Raw genomic sequence first — 12,959 nt, 5'->3', positions numbered from 1 at the left:
CGTTTCCCGAAAGACACGAAGCAGCGGACACGAAACAAACAAACAAACGAAGTTCAGATCGGGAAGACGATGCTGCAGCGGGGGCGTCTCGTTCGAAACGGGCGCGAAGTTAGAAGCCGCGAGAAAAAAAAAACAATAAAAAGAGAAGACGAAGAAAGAGTTGCGCCGGGCTATCCATCAAGCCAGGTTTCTGGAGGACGGTGCTCCTGTCTCAAGCCCGGCGCGCGAACAATGAGGGAAAGAGGCAAGGCAGTCAGCGCGCGCAGCAGGCGTCGCGTCCTGACTGTTGAAGAAAGAGCGATTCGGTAAGCGGAGCCGAGAAGCGGCGCAAGTTTTCCGAAAACCCGATCTTAAATGGTGGTGTACCGCTGCCAGAGGGGAAATTCGCCGAGGGAAATTTAAAGCTGCTCACGGAAGCGAACCAAAACGGGGCCGAAAACGAGTAATGCGAAATCTCAGCCCTTTCTTTCACTCCTCTCTCTGCTTTCTCTCTCTCCGAGTGTAGGCACGTATGTATATCGTTGCGGGCATTATGGAGATGCAAGCGGATAGCGTTCCTTTCCCAGCCATGCCGCGTTCTGCATTGCAGATTGGCGGGAACAGCCACAACTATACCACACCGCTGCCTGAGTTCGCCTTTACGGAACTGCCAGCAATTTTTTTCTCTGTTTATTTTAAGCTTTTTCCCTTCCCGTCGCAAAAACCCGTTCCCTAAATTTCCTTTTTTTTTTCGGCGACAAAGAAAAAAAAAACTCCTTCCGCCGCAGCGGAAAATCCGTGCTCCACTCGCATCGCGATGCCGATCAGAGCAGAAGCGGTGCGTGCGCGGAACTTTGCTTCGAACTTTTCCGGGGTATTACAGTCAGCTGCTCGCGAGTTTCGCTTGCTTCGGTAGCAACACGACCTGGGCTCGCCTCGCATTTGCATTGTAGTAATCGGGAAACTTTTTTTTTCCTCTCTCCAGTCGTATCGAGCTCACTTTACATATGAGCGATCGGTACTTTGTGCCTGAGTGTACCGAGACCCGGACAGGAGCAGCAAGTTGCGAAGAAGAGTCGTCAAAGAAAACCCCGCGGACATCAACTTTATTTCCTCCGCTAAAGAGGCCCTGAACCCTGAATTCTTCGAGCCATTATAGGGTCCTCGAGTGGTGCTTTGGCGGCCTCATGCGTTTAACATGAACAGCCCTGCCCGACGGTAAAAACTTTCCGTCCTTTCCAACAACGTTTTCTAAGGACATTGGCCCGAACCTTTCTACCCTGCCACCGTCCTGGGTAGCATCCGGTGCAAACATATTTCTTTCTGTGCTTACAACAATAACAACTTTAGCGTTTGCAATTTAAAGCTTTGCTTTCCTTCAATAAACACTGACAAAAAAAAAAGAACGAATCGCAATGCCAGTGCCAGCTATTTCGCGCTTCAACGGCGTCTCTGTTCAGGAGGACAGAGGAGCCCAACGCGTGCTTACAAGGTCAGGCAAATTGTGACGCGTCGGTTCTCGAGGACAATGTGCCGCGCGAATCCTCTACACAGGGAGTCCCAAGAGCAATGAGATAAGGAAAGATTTCAAAGAAAAAAAAAAAGAGCGGTAAGAGTAGCGTTCCCCCCGGGCTGCCTGAATGGGATGATACGCGAAACCGAAAACCAAACTCGGGGCGGCCTTTTGTGATCGTCCAGGTCCTTCCTGCTTGCATTACTATTCCCCCGTCTCGTCCTCCCCTTTTCCCCATTGTGGCATCCCGGCGGTTGCCTCTTTTTCCCCCCTTTCCCCAACTCGCCTTTTTCCCCATCTCCCGTATATATATACCACTGCACGTGAGATCTCACATCGCGCGGTCGTCGCGAGTGTACGTTCCCTACACACGCGTGTATAGGTGCCCGTTGTTTGCGTGAAAAATGTAGACCCGATCACCTACGGACCATGCATCAAGCGCGAAGGACAAGGGCCGAGAAAAGGCGGCGTCGAGCTCGCGCTTTCAAATAGGACTCGGGTGTGTGTTTTTTTTTATTCTTTTACATTTTTCCCCGGTCCTCCATTATCCGAACGGCGCGGAGGACTCTTTATATGCTAATGATCGGCGTGCTGTCCCTGACCGCAGTGAAACTGGTCCTTGTTTGCGAGTCATGCGCTCTCTCTCTCTATTTTCAACTTCTTTTTCTCTTTTCGCTTTTAAAGAAGGCTTAGTTTGGAGGTTACGATTCCGCAGGTAACTTAGCATGGAATAGGCGAAGTCTCCTTTTCTTTTTTGCTCTTTGAGATATTACTTTTTGCTATAAATTTAACATGGCTGCAATATAAATTTTAGGAGTTACAGACGCGGTGGCAGTGAAGATTGCGAGGATACAGTAGAAGCGAATGTTGTAAAGACATTAGGTTGTTCGGTAGAGTAGTGCCACAAAGCTTCAGAACGCAGAGCAGGAAACACGTCTTTATTTAAGTCGGAAGTTTGCTAAGATGTAATCAAATCGTGCCTTCGGAACGTCTCTTGCTCGATTTGAATTTTACGTTTTGGAATTACCAAACCTCGCACACACAAAAAAAAAGAGTAAACAAGACACGCGCCTAATGAACGTGAGCTGCTCTTTGCTATGACAGTAACCATTCACAACACTAAAACAACCGCCGAAATTAGAAAGCCTGCACGGTAAGCTTCGTATGTGTGCGTTACGTTGTGCAGAGGCTAAAGCTTTCTACGCATTGTTGATCATAAAACGTACAAGGAGCTTCAAATACAGTAAACCAGAGAGATATAAGCTATCACATTCAACCACCTTTGCTATTTTATCCTAGTTTAATTAAACAAGATGCTGGCACTCCTCAGTGGACTAGAAAGCTAAGTCGGGCCATATGGGCCCAGTTTCTTCGCACTGAAAAAAAGCAACGCCACAAAAAAAGACAAAGAAAACAGAGAGAAAGAGAGAGGGAAAAAAATAGGAAGCGAAGCTTCCCGAGCGAGCGTGTGTTGTGTCGCCCGCGGATAAACCGCCGTTCTGGCGCGGGTCGGCCGACCACCCAACTACCACCACCTTCTGCTGCCAGGTCCCGGCGCCTCGATAGCTTGGGAGCGCCGTCGGCAAGATGTAATCCAGTGTCATCGCAGTCTTTTGACAAGCCGGCTCGGCCCATTGAATTGAGGCGGCGCACTGTCCCGCGCCCGCGGCGCATCCCGCGACAATGCGCTGCCGCGCAGCCGCATTCGGTGGGACCCCGTGTGAGGTGATCCCGCTCGTTTATCATACATACGCACACGGCAACTGTGTTCGAACTGTGGCTTTGTGCAAATGCAGATTTTATGGGACCTCTGCGCTTCTCTTCGGACTGCAGTGAAGATGCGCTATAGATGGCGGACAGTTAAGTTGAATCTCATTTCATCTTTTTATCTCTCTCGACCTCCTGAGAGAGTCGGTTAGAAGGTGCGATTTCGCATTCGTGAGTAAGGAGCTATGGTGTGAGCTCCATTAAGTATTTTTCTTATTCTTTTTTTGTCCCGAATACCTTTGTAAGTCTCAGTGGTGGCTTGGTTAAGCGGACGAAAATAGCCCGTTAGGGCAATTGACAATGAAAAGTGAATACGTCCTATGAAGCGCGTGGAGTCAATAAATTTTCCACTGCCCCTTTTGTTCCAGGTCATTGCCCTAATATTGCGACTGGTGTTAGCAAACACGAAAAGGAAGCGTAATGCCCACGCTTTCTGACGCGTTCTCGGCTTTTCGCGAACCTTCTCTCGCGGGTTAGTAAAACTAAAGGGCGTTTTATCGGACGGCAACTCAAGGAAAGATGTGAAGTTTAAACGAGTCAATTCACTGCGGGTGCAAATGTTTTTTTCTTGAACATGGGGCATACACTCACTTTCCCTTGCTTTTAGAAAAATACTAGCGCTATATTGTATGGCGCGAGCCACGGTGTATGGGTGATCTTAGACAAGCCTCCGAGATGCTTAGACCTCAAAAGTAGGAGCAAAAAACAAAGATTTGTGGCCAAGTGCAGTACGGGCCCTTGACACACGCCTCCATGAATATGCATGTCAAGAGCACATTGTAACCTTGAGCCTGCAGTGGCCTATTAAGTGCCTCAGAGAGCAAATGCTTTCTGTCGCTTTCTTAAAAACAGCCTGAAGCCCACGAAGTGAGAAGAAATTAGCTTCTGCACAATATACGCAAAAGCCATGCGCTCTTTCTTTTCTTTTGCCTGTACATCCGTTTATATTGAAAATAACAGTCATCATCATTATGGGCCTGACTACGCCCACTGCAAAGCAAGGACTTCTCTCATATCTCTTGAGTTAACCTAGACATGTTCCAGCTGCAAGCACATTATTCCAGAAATCTTCCAAATCTCATTCGGCACCTAAGTTCCTGCCGTCCCTTGCGACGCTTGAGTCCTCTTGAAATCCCTTGACGACAATCAGTTACCTTGTATTCGAATTTCATGTCCTGGCCATGCCCATTTCTTCTTCTTGATTCCGATTAGGATGTCATATACATTAGAAAACAGCACCCTGAATACGTCAGCATCGTTCGTAATTTGCGCCAGTGATACAGAAGAACGTGACCAGTTGTCAGATTTTCATCACAAGAAATAATGCTTTTGAACGACGCGATGCTATGTAGTAGCGGTGTGAAATGGACGCTGCATTGCTTTACTGCCCTTTGGCGGACATTGATATAGATAGAGAGAGAGGATGTTCCTGGGCCTCGTGCAAGCATGTGCTATACGTACCGGACTTGATGGCCGCGTCGTAGTCCATCTCGGCCCCCGGCTTGAGCAGCGGAGGGTAACCCGAGCGACCGCCGAGGCCCACGAGAGAGGCGCGCTTCGGGGGTCGACCCGGTCTGCGACAGCCGATGCAAAAACGAAAAAGAGGGGCAGGTGAACACATACACTCGTGACAAACAGAAAAAAAAAAAGAAGAGTAAGGCTTGTGATCGTCAACACAGTGTACTTAAAAGGCTTAATCGCAGTACATTGTTAGCCTATATTTAATGAGATCGCTGTGACAGGTAGAATCACGCAGGTGGGGTCGTTGCTTATTCGTTCTTGTAGCTATATCACAAACGATGCGGTGGGATTCGAGTCAGCCTATGTCATAAATCGCCACTGTCTACACGGTAGCTACAGGTACAGTTGAGGCTAAGTCCCCTTTTTATTCCATGGCATATAACTGAAAAGAAAAGAGGATCTTTTCATTTTATTATTTTTCTGCGTCACGGTCAAAACAATTAAGGTGCAGTAGCAGCAGTTAGCACTCTAGTACGTGTGACATTACGGCGAATTTGGTCGCCTGCGCGTTATTGCAACTGCTCCTTTACTTAAGAGTCAACAAGAAGGAAAGGGATAAGACGACAGTGAGATCACTCGCTGACCGTTGCAACGTCTACGCTTTTAAAAACGAGGAAATTCATCAAGAGCGTCCACGATGAGAACTTATGAAAAAAAAAGTCTTATTTTTTTCTTGAAGTAATGATTAGGAATGCAATTTCTCTTAGCGAAAGCTAAGAAAGTCAGATCAAAATTTCGCTAAACAAATTTCTGCTTTCCTTTTTTCGTGTCAGTATATAGCTTTGTTCCCGCAGAAAGCTTTCTAATACGTCCTTACTTTTAAAAACTGAAAAGCCAGCAAAACAACAAAACGTGCTTCAGAACAGATTCACCTTTTAAATTTCCACAATGCCTTTTTCATACATGGTTAATAACTTAAACCTTCCCATAATGTATTGATTATCACATCTTTCATCATGAGGTGGCCGTCAGTGGCAGCAGCACACACTCTAAAACCAAACAACCGTTTAACGGTTGGTTAGATTGACCTTTGCTAAACCGTTGCATCACTCTCCTGCATACAGGCCCCCGTGAACGCAGCATTGTAACTGCTGTACGAATTGCAGCAGCATTAAGGAAGACCCTTTGCTTCCAAGCCCGAACGCTCACGGTTCCTAAATCATAGATCACTCGTCCAAGACGTGTTCGCCGATGAAATCCTGTTTAATCTGGCGTCATCGCGCATCGAACGACGCGTATACTAATACACACTCGCTCTGTTCTGTGACAACCGGCAAACGAACATTGCCTTGGTTCTCCAAGAGCATGTACACTACGCCCGTTCCGCTCCATATGTATATACACGATCGTATGCTAGACAGCGAACCGTATTCTTAAGAGGGCTTCTGAATTCGTCATCGCTTAGCACAAACAACGCTACCCTGCTCGGGAACGGCAGAGGACGACACACAATCAACCCTTGACTTGTCCCTGCGGCACACACGCAGGGGATGCACGGTCACGTTCGAAGCCGTCTCGGTGCGTTTGGGATTCGCTTGGCAACCAGTCAGTGTGCATGCGAGTGGGTCCGCGATATTTGTATACGTCTTCCGTCGGACTGTTTGCGGGGCTTCTCTGTTTTCTTCCCATCTTGGGACAAGGAAATTGAAGGAGGCGCGCGCTTCCCTTTGGTCCCGCAGACGCCGATTCCTTGCGCTCTCATTACCCCGCGCTGTTTTGAGAGACGAATGAATGCGAACTGAGCTCGTTTGTCTGGTTCGTCTACGTTCGTTTCTGGAAGTGGTCGTTGATTGTAATATATTATTTCAGAAGAGAAGTCAGGTCTTATGCACACAAGCAGTGAGTCGGGATGTATATAAGTTTATTTATCTACGCAGAGAAGCCATGTTTGTCCCGGAGTTAAAAGGGACTAAAATTAGCAGTAAACGACTTCATGCGTCTACAGTCGCGAAGAGCAAGCTGACGTTACCAAGAAGACAGTCGGCAGAGACAACGATAAGATGGTGTGTTATGCATATAGAATATGTCACACAACATATATAACGTATTTTCAAGCAATACCACATTAAAAAATAAGTCTGCTCTTAAGAAACGATGTTTTTACACGCGGTGAAAACATCGCACATCAAAATAACGCACGCTTAAAGAAATGATGAAAAAAAGGGACACTGAGCTACCTATAATGCGATAAACACCGTTCTAAGTAGGCTCTAACTGATAAAAAAAAAAAAAAATCGGTGAAATACTGGTAACTTTTGTCTGGCTAGTCGCTCTTCGCCTTTTTCTGTCTCTCTCTCTTTTTTTTACTTGGCACTGCACAGTACGCAGGGTGGCCAATGAAGCCGTTGAACGGCAACCCGTACTGAACACTGGGATGCCTCTTTGGGCAAAAATGTAAACACTCCTAACAAAAAAAAACTTTTTTGTTATGTTTTTTCTTTCCATAACTGAGCCATATGCAAAACTAACGCATGAAGACGTACAAAGTAATACCCGTTCTTTCACTTCCTGTGGGAAAACCGAGGGAGAGCGATTTCTGCATACTCGTTATCAGGTGCAGCATCTTCAGCCCTTTTTTCCCGAAGAGGACCCAGCGGCCGGTAGTGTTCGCACAACGGTTAACGAATGCTGCCCACGTACGCAGAGCAAAACATGTAAATCGGGAAGAAAAATGGGGAAGTGACACAAGCAACGCTGGAAAGAGTCCCCGCAGGGCGGTTCCAACGCAGAGAGAGCTGAGTAACCCGAATAAAAATCAAGTCTAAAACTCGCCCGTCCTTTTTACACAAAAATGAAGTCCACCGGAGTAAACCTGCTTGTAAACGACGGCTTTTTTTTTTTTCTACTAGGCATATACTGGGAAGAACTACTCGGGAAAAGAGGTATAGACTCCCGGCCGGACTCAAGCTGGGCGGACTGAATGAGAAACGGCAAAGAAGAAACCGCGCGGAAGGAAAGAGGGAGAAAAAGGAGCAACGCGTGCGCGCGGCGGCGCGAGCTTCCCTATTGTGACGTATGCAAATTTGGGCTTGCTTTGCTCCCAAACAGGTAGTAGCCCCTTCCACCAACACGCACCATTCTCCGTGCAGGAATGCTCCTTTTTCGGAACCAGTGGAGTTTGCTAAACGCTCATTGTTTGTAAACCGCGCGAGGCGGGGCGGCTCGCATTGTCCGCTGTGCGCGCTGCGGTCGCACGCAGGGAAAGGCAATAGGGGAGCACAGAAGCGAGAGAGTAAGGAAGTTGGGTGGAAGGCGCGTACGGATGGCAAGTGAACACGAGCGATCGCCGAGAAAAGAGGAAGCATTCTGAGCAGCGATAGGCAAACCTGTCCGTTTCCCTCAAAAGCTTTTCTTTTTTTCATGCTCGATGGCTCTCGTATGCAGATTAGTGAAGTTCTCCAGGGATTCCTTCCAGAGTTTGTTTTGAGTAACTGGTCACCCCCCAGCCTTCTAAACATTGAGAGCATTAATTTTGAAATTTTCAATGCACGCCAGCTCACTGACCGTTCTGAATAAAAGCTGGAATGATGTTAGGAATATCAAGTAAGAAAATGTTTGTGGGAAATCATGTCACTGCATTGTGGGGAGCGGCCTGTGTACTCTCAACCCGGTGAATAAGCTAGCAGGGCGTCTTGAAGCAGATAGATAGGCGACGTGTATTTATGGTAGTCGCGTTCATCACGGTAGCGAGCGTCACTCGTATATATCGACCCTAGCACAACCTTTGTTCTAAAAATGGTTATATTTTTGTAGCAGTGCCTCGAAAATTTCCTCAGAAAACTACTACTCTGGGTGAACACCAAAGAAGCAAGACACAAACAGTCACATTATCCGCTCTCTGCCGTCTATTAAATGCGAAATCACTAATCCGGAGGATCAGAGCCTAGCAAAATCATGTAGTGTATGTCCGAAGAATATTTTATTATATAGCAAGGTACAACTTAAAAAAAAAAAAACAGCAGCTGCTAACACTGGGCCGCGGTCCGCGGCGTCCTGCATTACTCCGCTTGCCAATCGCAACAGTAAACGAAATCAGCCTTTTAATGTTTCACTATATCAAACAATCGACGTATAAAAATTATAGAGCTCATAATCTTTTCCTTGTGATAAGCTTCTTGTTTAGGTAACAAGAAACGTTTACGCAGCGGACTACTTTTTCGTCGCGGAGGAATTCTGTGCGCAGAGGCTCAATGTGGGCGAAGCTTCACTGCAGACTTAAGTTGCATCCGACTATAGCCAGTTTTGATGTGGCTGCCATACGCCGCTGGGTGGCGCTGCAATCGCTGTACCGGCTGCACTTGACAATTAGGCGGCCGGCGCAGCTGTCCTAGCGCGATTGCTCCGTCCCACGGCACTGCGCACTCATCGTTGTCCTCTACGTAGCACAAATCCATGCTTTCACACTGATTCGAATGCAGTAAAGAGCATTCTGCAGATATTTTAAATGTATCAGCAAAGAGCTTAGGTGTTGTTGTGTGCCTGTGTTTGTTTAAGTGGTCAGCCTCGTGTCGTTAAAACGCAAAGGTTAAAATAGTTGCCATTATCATCTAATTGCGATGAGTGAAACGAGCGGTATGTAGGGCCTTAACATATTAATTTTTTTTTAATTTAACCCCATTGAAAAATGCAAGTAGGTTTGAACGGATAAGCAAGCCGGATTATGGCACATTTGAATTGCGTTTATGGGGTTTAACGTCCTAAAGCGACTCAAGCTATGAGGGGCGCCGTAGTGGAGGGCTCCGGATAATTTCGACCTCCCGGATTTCTTTACTGGGCGCTGGCATCGCGCAGTACACGAAAGTCACGGGTTCGATCCGGCACGCAGCGATCGCATTTCGATGGAGGCGAAATGTTAGAGGCTAGTGTACTGTGCAATTTCACTGGTAGTTAAGAACACCAGATGGTCGAAATTATCCGGAGCCCTCCACTACAGCGTCCCGCATAGGCTGAGTCGCTTTGGGACGTCAATTCTATAGACCAAACCAAATACCCGTAATCCTATTTGCTGATTCATTCAAACCTATGCACGTTTTTCGGCAGGGAAACATTGAGTTTTCGGCATACCATTTTTCTTTTAACAGCCAAAAACACACCGTAATGCAATAGACCTTTCCACAAATTCCGCCGCGCCACCAAGCGGCCGCGCAAAGCACTCTGGGAAAACGGAGCGCCGCGGCACCCGCGGCGCCGCGCTCGCGTCTTTTCGTCCGTCTCTCCGACTGCGCCTGATCACCGGAAAGCCTTCCTCTGCCATCTCGTCGCCATCGCTGTTTCTTATACCTGTGCTACATGGGAACGTTCGAATGACATCTGAGTCGAATGGCAGTCGAGACTTGGAATGGCATTCGGAATCGACGGACGCGCGCGGTGCTACACGACACTTTCCAAGCGCATTCGAAAGCCTCAGCTCGTTTTCAGTGTACAACGATGACGACGGTCACACTAGTCCGACAACGACACTATCACGGTCAACAGCAGCATGTGATTATAGTGAAATATCTAGTTTACTATAATATGATTGCAGTGGGACACGTTTTTCAGGCCAACGACACCGACGAATCCGATCGGCGGACGGTCAGCCTTGTCGGCGGCTGAGCGAAAGCACGGTGATGAGGCGGCGGTGCAAATATGTTCGCGCTTCTAAATGAGCGAAACGAACGGCCATATTTCACATGTGCACACCTGAACAGTCACCAGCGATAAGCGCTGGCCAAATTAATTTCAGTCGACGACGACTCCCTTCCCTTCCGCGACGACTAGGCCTAGCGAGTTCGTAGGATATGATCTGTGATTGCGGCGGTTGTGATGAGCAAATCACTAGCTTTGGCGAATGAAAATGGTCACCGAGTGTAGTTTTGGCAATAGTGACCTGAAATTAATTATTGCTTACATCGCTGGGCACGCATATGATGAACGTGAAACGCCGGTGTGACCCAGACTGCCGAGCCGTGCTTTACGGCCAGCAGCAGTCGTCGCCGTCGCTAGCTTGTGGATAACAAGTTAGGCAGTTTCAATTAAAGCGAACGGTCGCCAAACATACTTCTGGATAAATTAGTTTAAAATAAAGTACTGGTCACGTCGGAGGAAGCCGGGACAAAAAACGAGAAGCGCCGGTCCTGCGCGATGTCAACAGCCTGCGGTTAAGTGTTTATCAGGCGTGCGATCGCATCATCGCTTCCCACACATTATCGCACTGCGTAAACAAGCACGGCTACAGCCGGTAAAAAAGAAAACAGGTTGATTAATAGAACTAAAGCGCCGATTGCGTTTTATGTGATGAAAACGAGTACTAACTGTTCGTACGCAGCGATGTAAACAACAGTATGTGTGCAGTTGTCCTCATCGGCGCACTCCTGGGGAAATTTCATGCTGACGCGGTAAATGTTCACTGCTGTAATATATAATCTTCAAGCACTCCCTTAGACAGAACACGAGCTATTTGCTAAACATGACACACTTGGTTGACACAGTAAGCGTGACACAGTCGGATGCTGCGTTCCGTGGCCACGGATAACCAGCCGAGCACCAGCAGACGCAAAGACCGGCGTTCTCCCAATTCATGTATACACAGAGCCCTCGCCGCTCATGTGGCCATGGTGGTGGTGAATAACTTTATTCATTAAAGCCCCCCCAAAAAAACGAAAATTATGCAGCAGCATTGTGGGCGGCCTTCAAGCTGCCGGTTGTGGCGTTCTGGCCGTACCTAGTCGCGACGCCCTCTGCCCCGGTCACCAGCCGAAGTTGGAGATTCGCATGTGCCCATTGCTCTGCGTAATCACAGCAGGCGTCCGTTCCGCATACACTCGGTGTGGAAAGATCGTGGAGAGACGATCCATGTATCCCTTGCGCCCGCTAATGTTGAAATGCGTACCACATATTTTGTGGTGTTTCGAAAGCTTCCACAGGGTAAATCGCCCTTGCGAACCTTGCCAATTTATCCTGCGCACCCATTCTAGCTTCAGCTTCTTGTCCTTGGGGAATACGTGGTATGAAATGCTGATGTCCTTTCTCGTGTTGTTACTACAGCCGGGCATGCAGCACCTTTGACCGCCACCGCGATTCTAATCTGCAGACATGTCGAATGTCTAAAAAAATCCCCACATAATTGCAGAAAGACTAAGAGATAACCACCACAGCAGTGCGCTGCAACATTTACAGCGCGCACGAGAAGACGCACAATGCCTGAGCACGGCGGCACAACACAGCAACACGCTTGACAGCAGACGACGCGGGCGGCGACCGCTCCTTTCTCCCATCATGCTTTGCGCGGATCCGCTAGGGGATGGCGCGGCGCTGCAATTTGTGGAAAAGTCTATACGCCAATGTATCATTGAAAGTCAAATGTGCAACAATAAAGACGTGTGTTTAGCTGGTCTGTGTGCCCAGTGGCCACGTCATCTTCTGTAGTAACACGCTCGGCATACATACATGGTGCGTCGTCACAGAGCTGGTGAGACAGAACCATGCATTGACGTCATTTTTTTACGTCAAGGCCACAGTCAGAGTCATCACTGCCGCCGCGGTTCGGATGGGTCTCGCGTTCCTATATTCAAGGTTTTGGCAGTCGATATAATAATAACAAAAATGAAATCAGTTCCTGGAACCTTATGCTTTTCGCCGGTTGACATATTTTGGACAATACGAATAAAAACCGGCTGTATGCCTTAAAACTTTCTCAGAGAGCGCTTCCTCAAGAAGCGGAATGCGTAAAAGACGGAACATTTATCGGCTCACTGGACGGAGAGCCTTTTACCGGAAAAGCGCTCATTTATAGCTTGGTGAGACCAATCGCAATAGATTTCAAAGTATAAGGCCACGCACCATTGTGGCAGCCCGGACAGCGTTGACACTTGTGCAATAGAGGAGATATACAGCCCGGACTCTTTTGCATTGTGCTCCGCATTGCGTTCTTGACTTTCCCATTGTGCGCTTTATGAGAGGCAGGACTCACCCTCCTGCAGAGGGCGCTTACAGGCTACCAACGCGGGGCAGGATTCGAAACAGGTTTGTCTTTTTTTTCTTCTTCCCCATGTGGGATAGACGTTGGGATTCCGTATATAGGCGCGGAGATTAGCATAAAGTCAGCGGCGCGGTCAGCCTGTTCGCACTCGTTTCATTCTTTCTACTCCCGTATACGAAACCCAACTGCGGGACGCATATAAATTTTTCCACCCCAAGT

The 12,959-nt window shown here is 47.9% G+C and overlaps 1 protein-coding gene across 1 annotated transcript in view; it reads right to left on the bottom strand.

Annotated features, from left to right (window-relative positions):
* Positions 1 to 12,959, bottom strand: part of LOC149372149 (dachshund homolog 1-like) — a 62,059-nt gene that overhangs the window by 19,488 nt on the left and 29,612 nt on the right. The window contains exon 3 of the mRNA XM_089566522.1: positions 4,721 to 4,833. Within this exon, the coding sequence (XP_089422648.1) occupies positions 4,721 to 4,833 (113 nt within the window). The remainder of the gene's footprint in view (positions 1 to 4,720; positions 4,834 to 12,959) is intronic.

This window comes from Amblyomma mixtum, chromosome 1, assembly GCF_055824585.1.
Source record: "Amblyomma mixtum isolate Tamu chromosome 1, ASM5582458v1, whole genome shotgun sequence".
NCBI lineage: Eukaryota > Metazoa > Arthropoda > Arachnida > Ixodida > Ixodidae > Amblyomma > Amblyomma mixtum.
The sequence above is the reverse complement of the archived record's forward strand: the minus strand, read 5'-3'. Positions and strand labels throughout refer to the sequence as shown.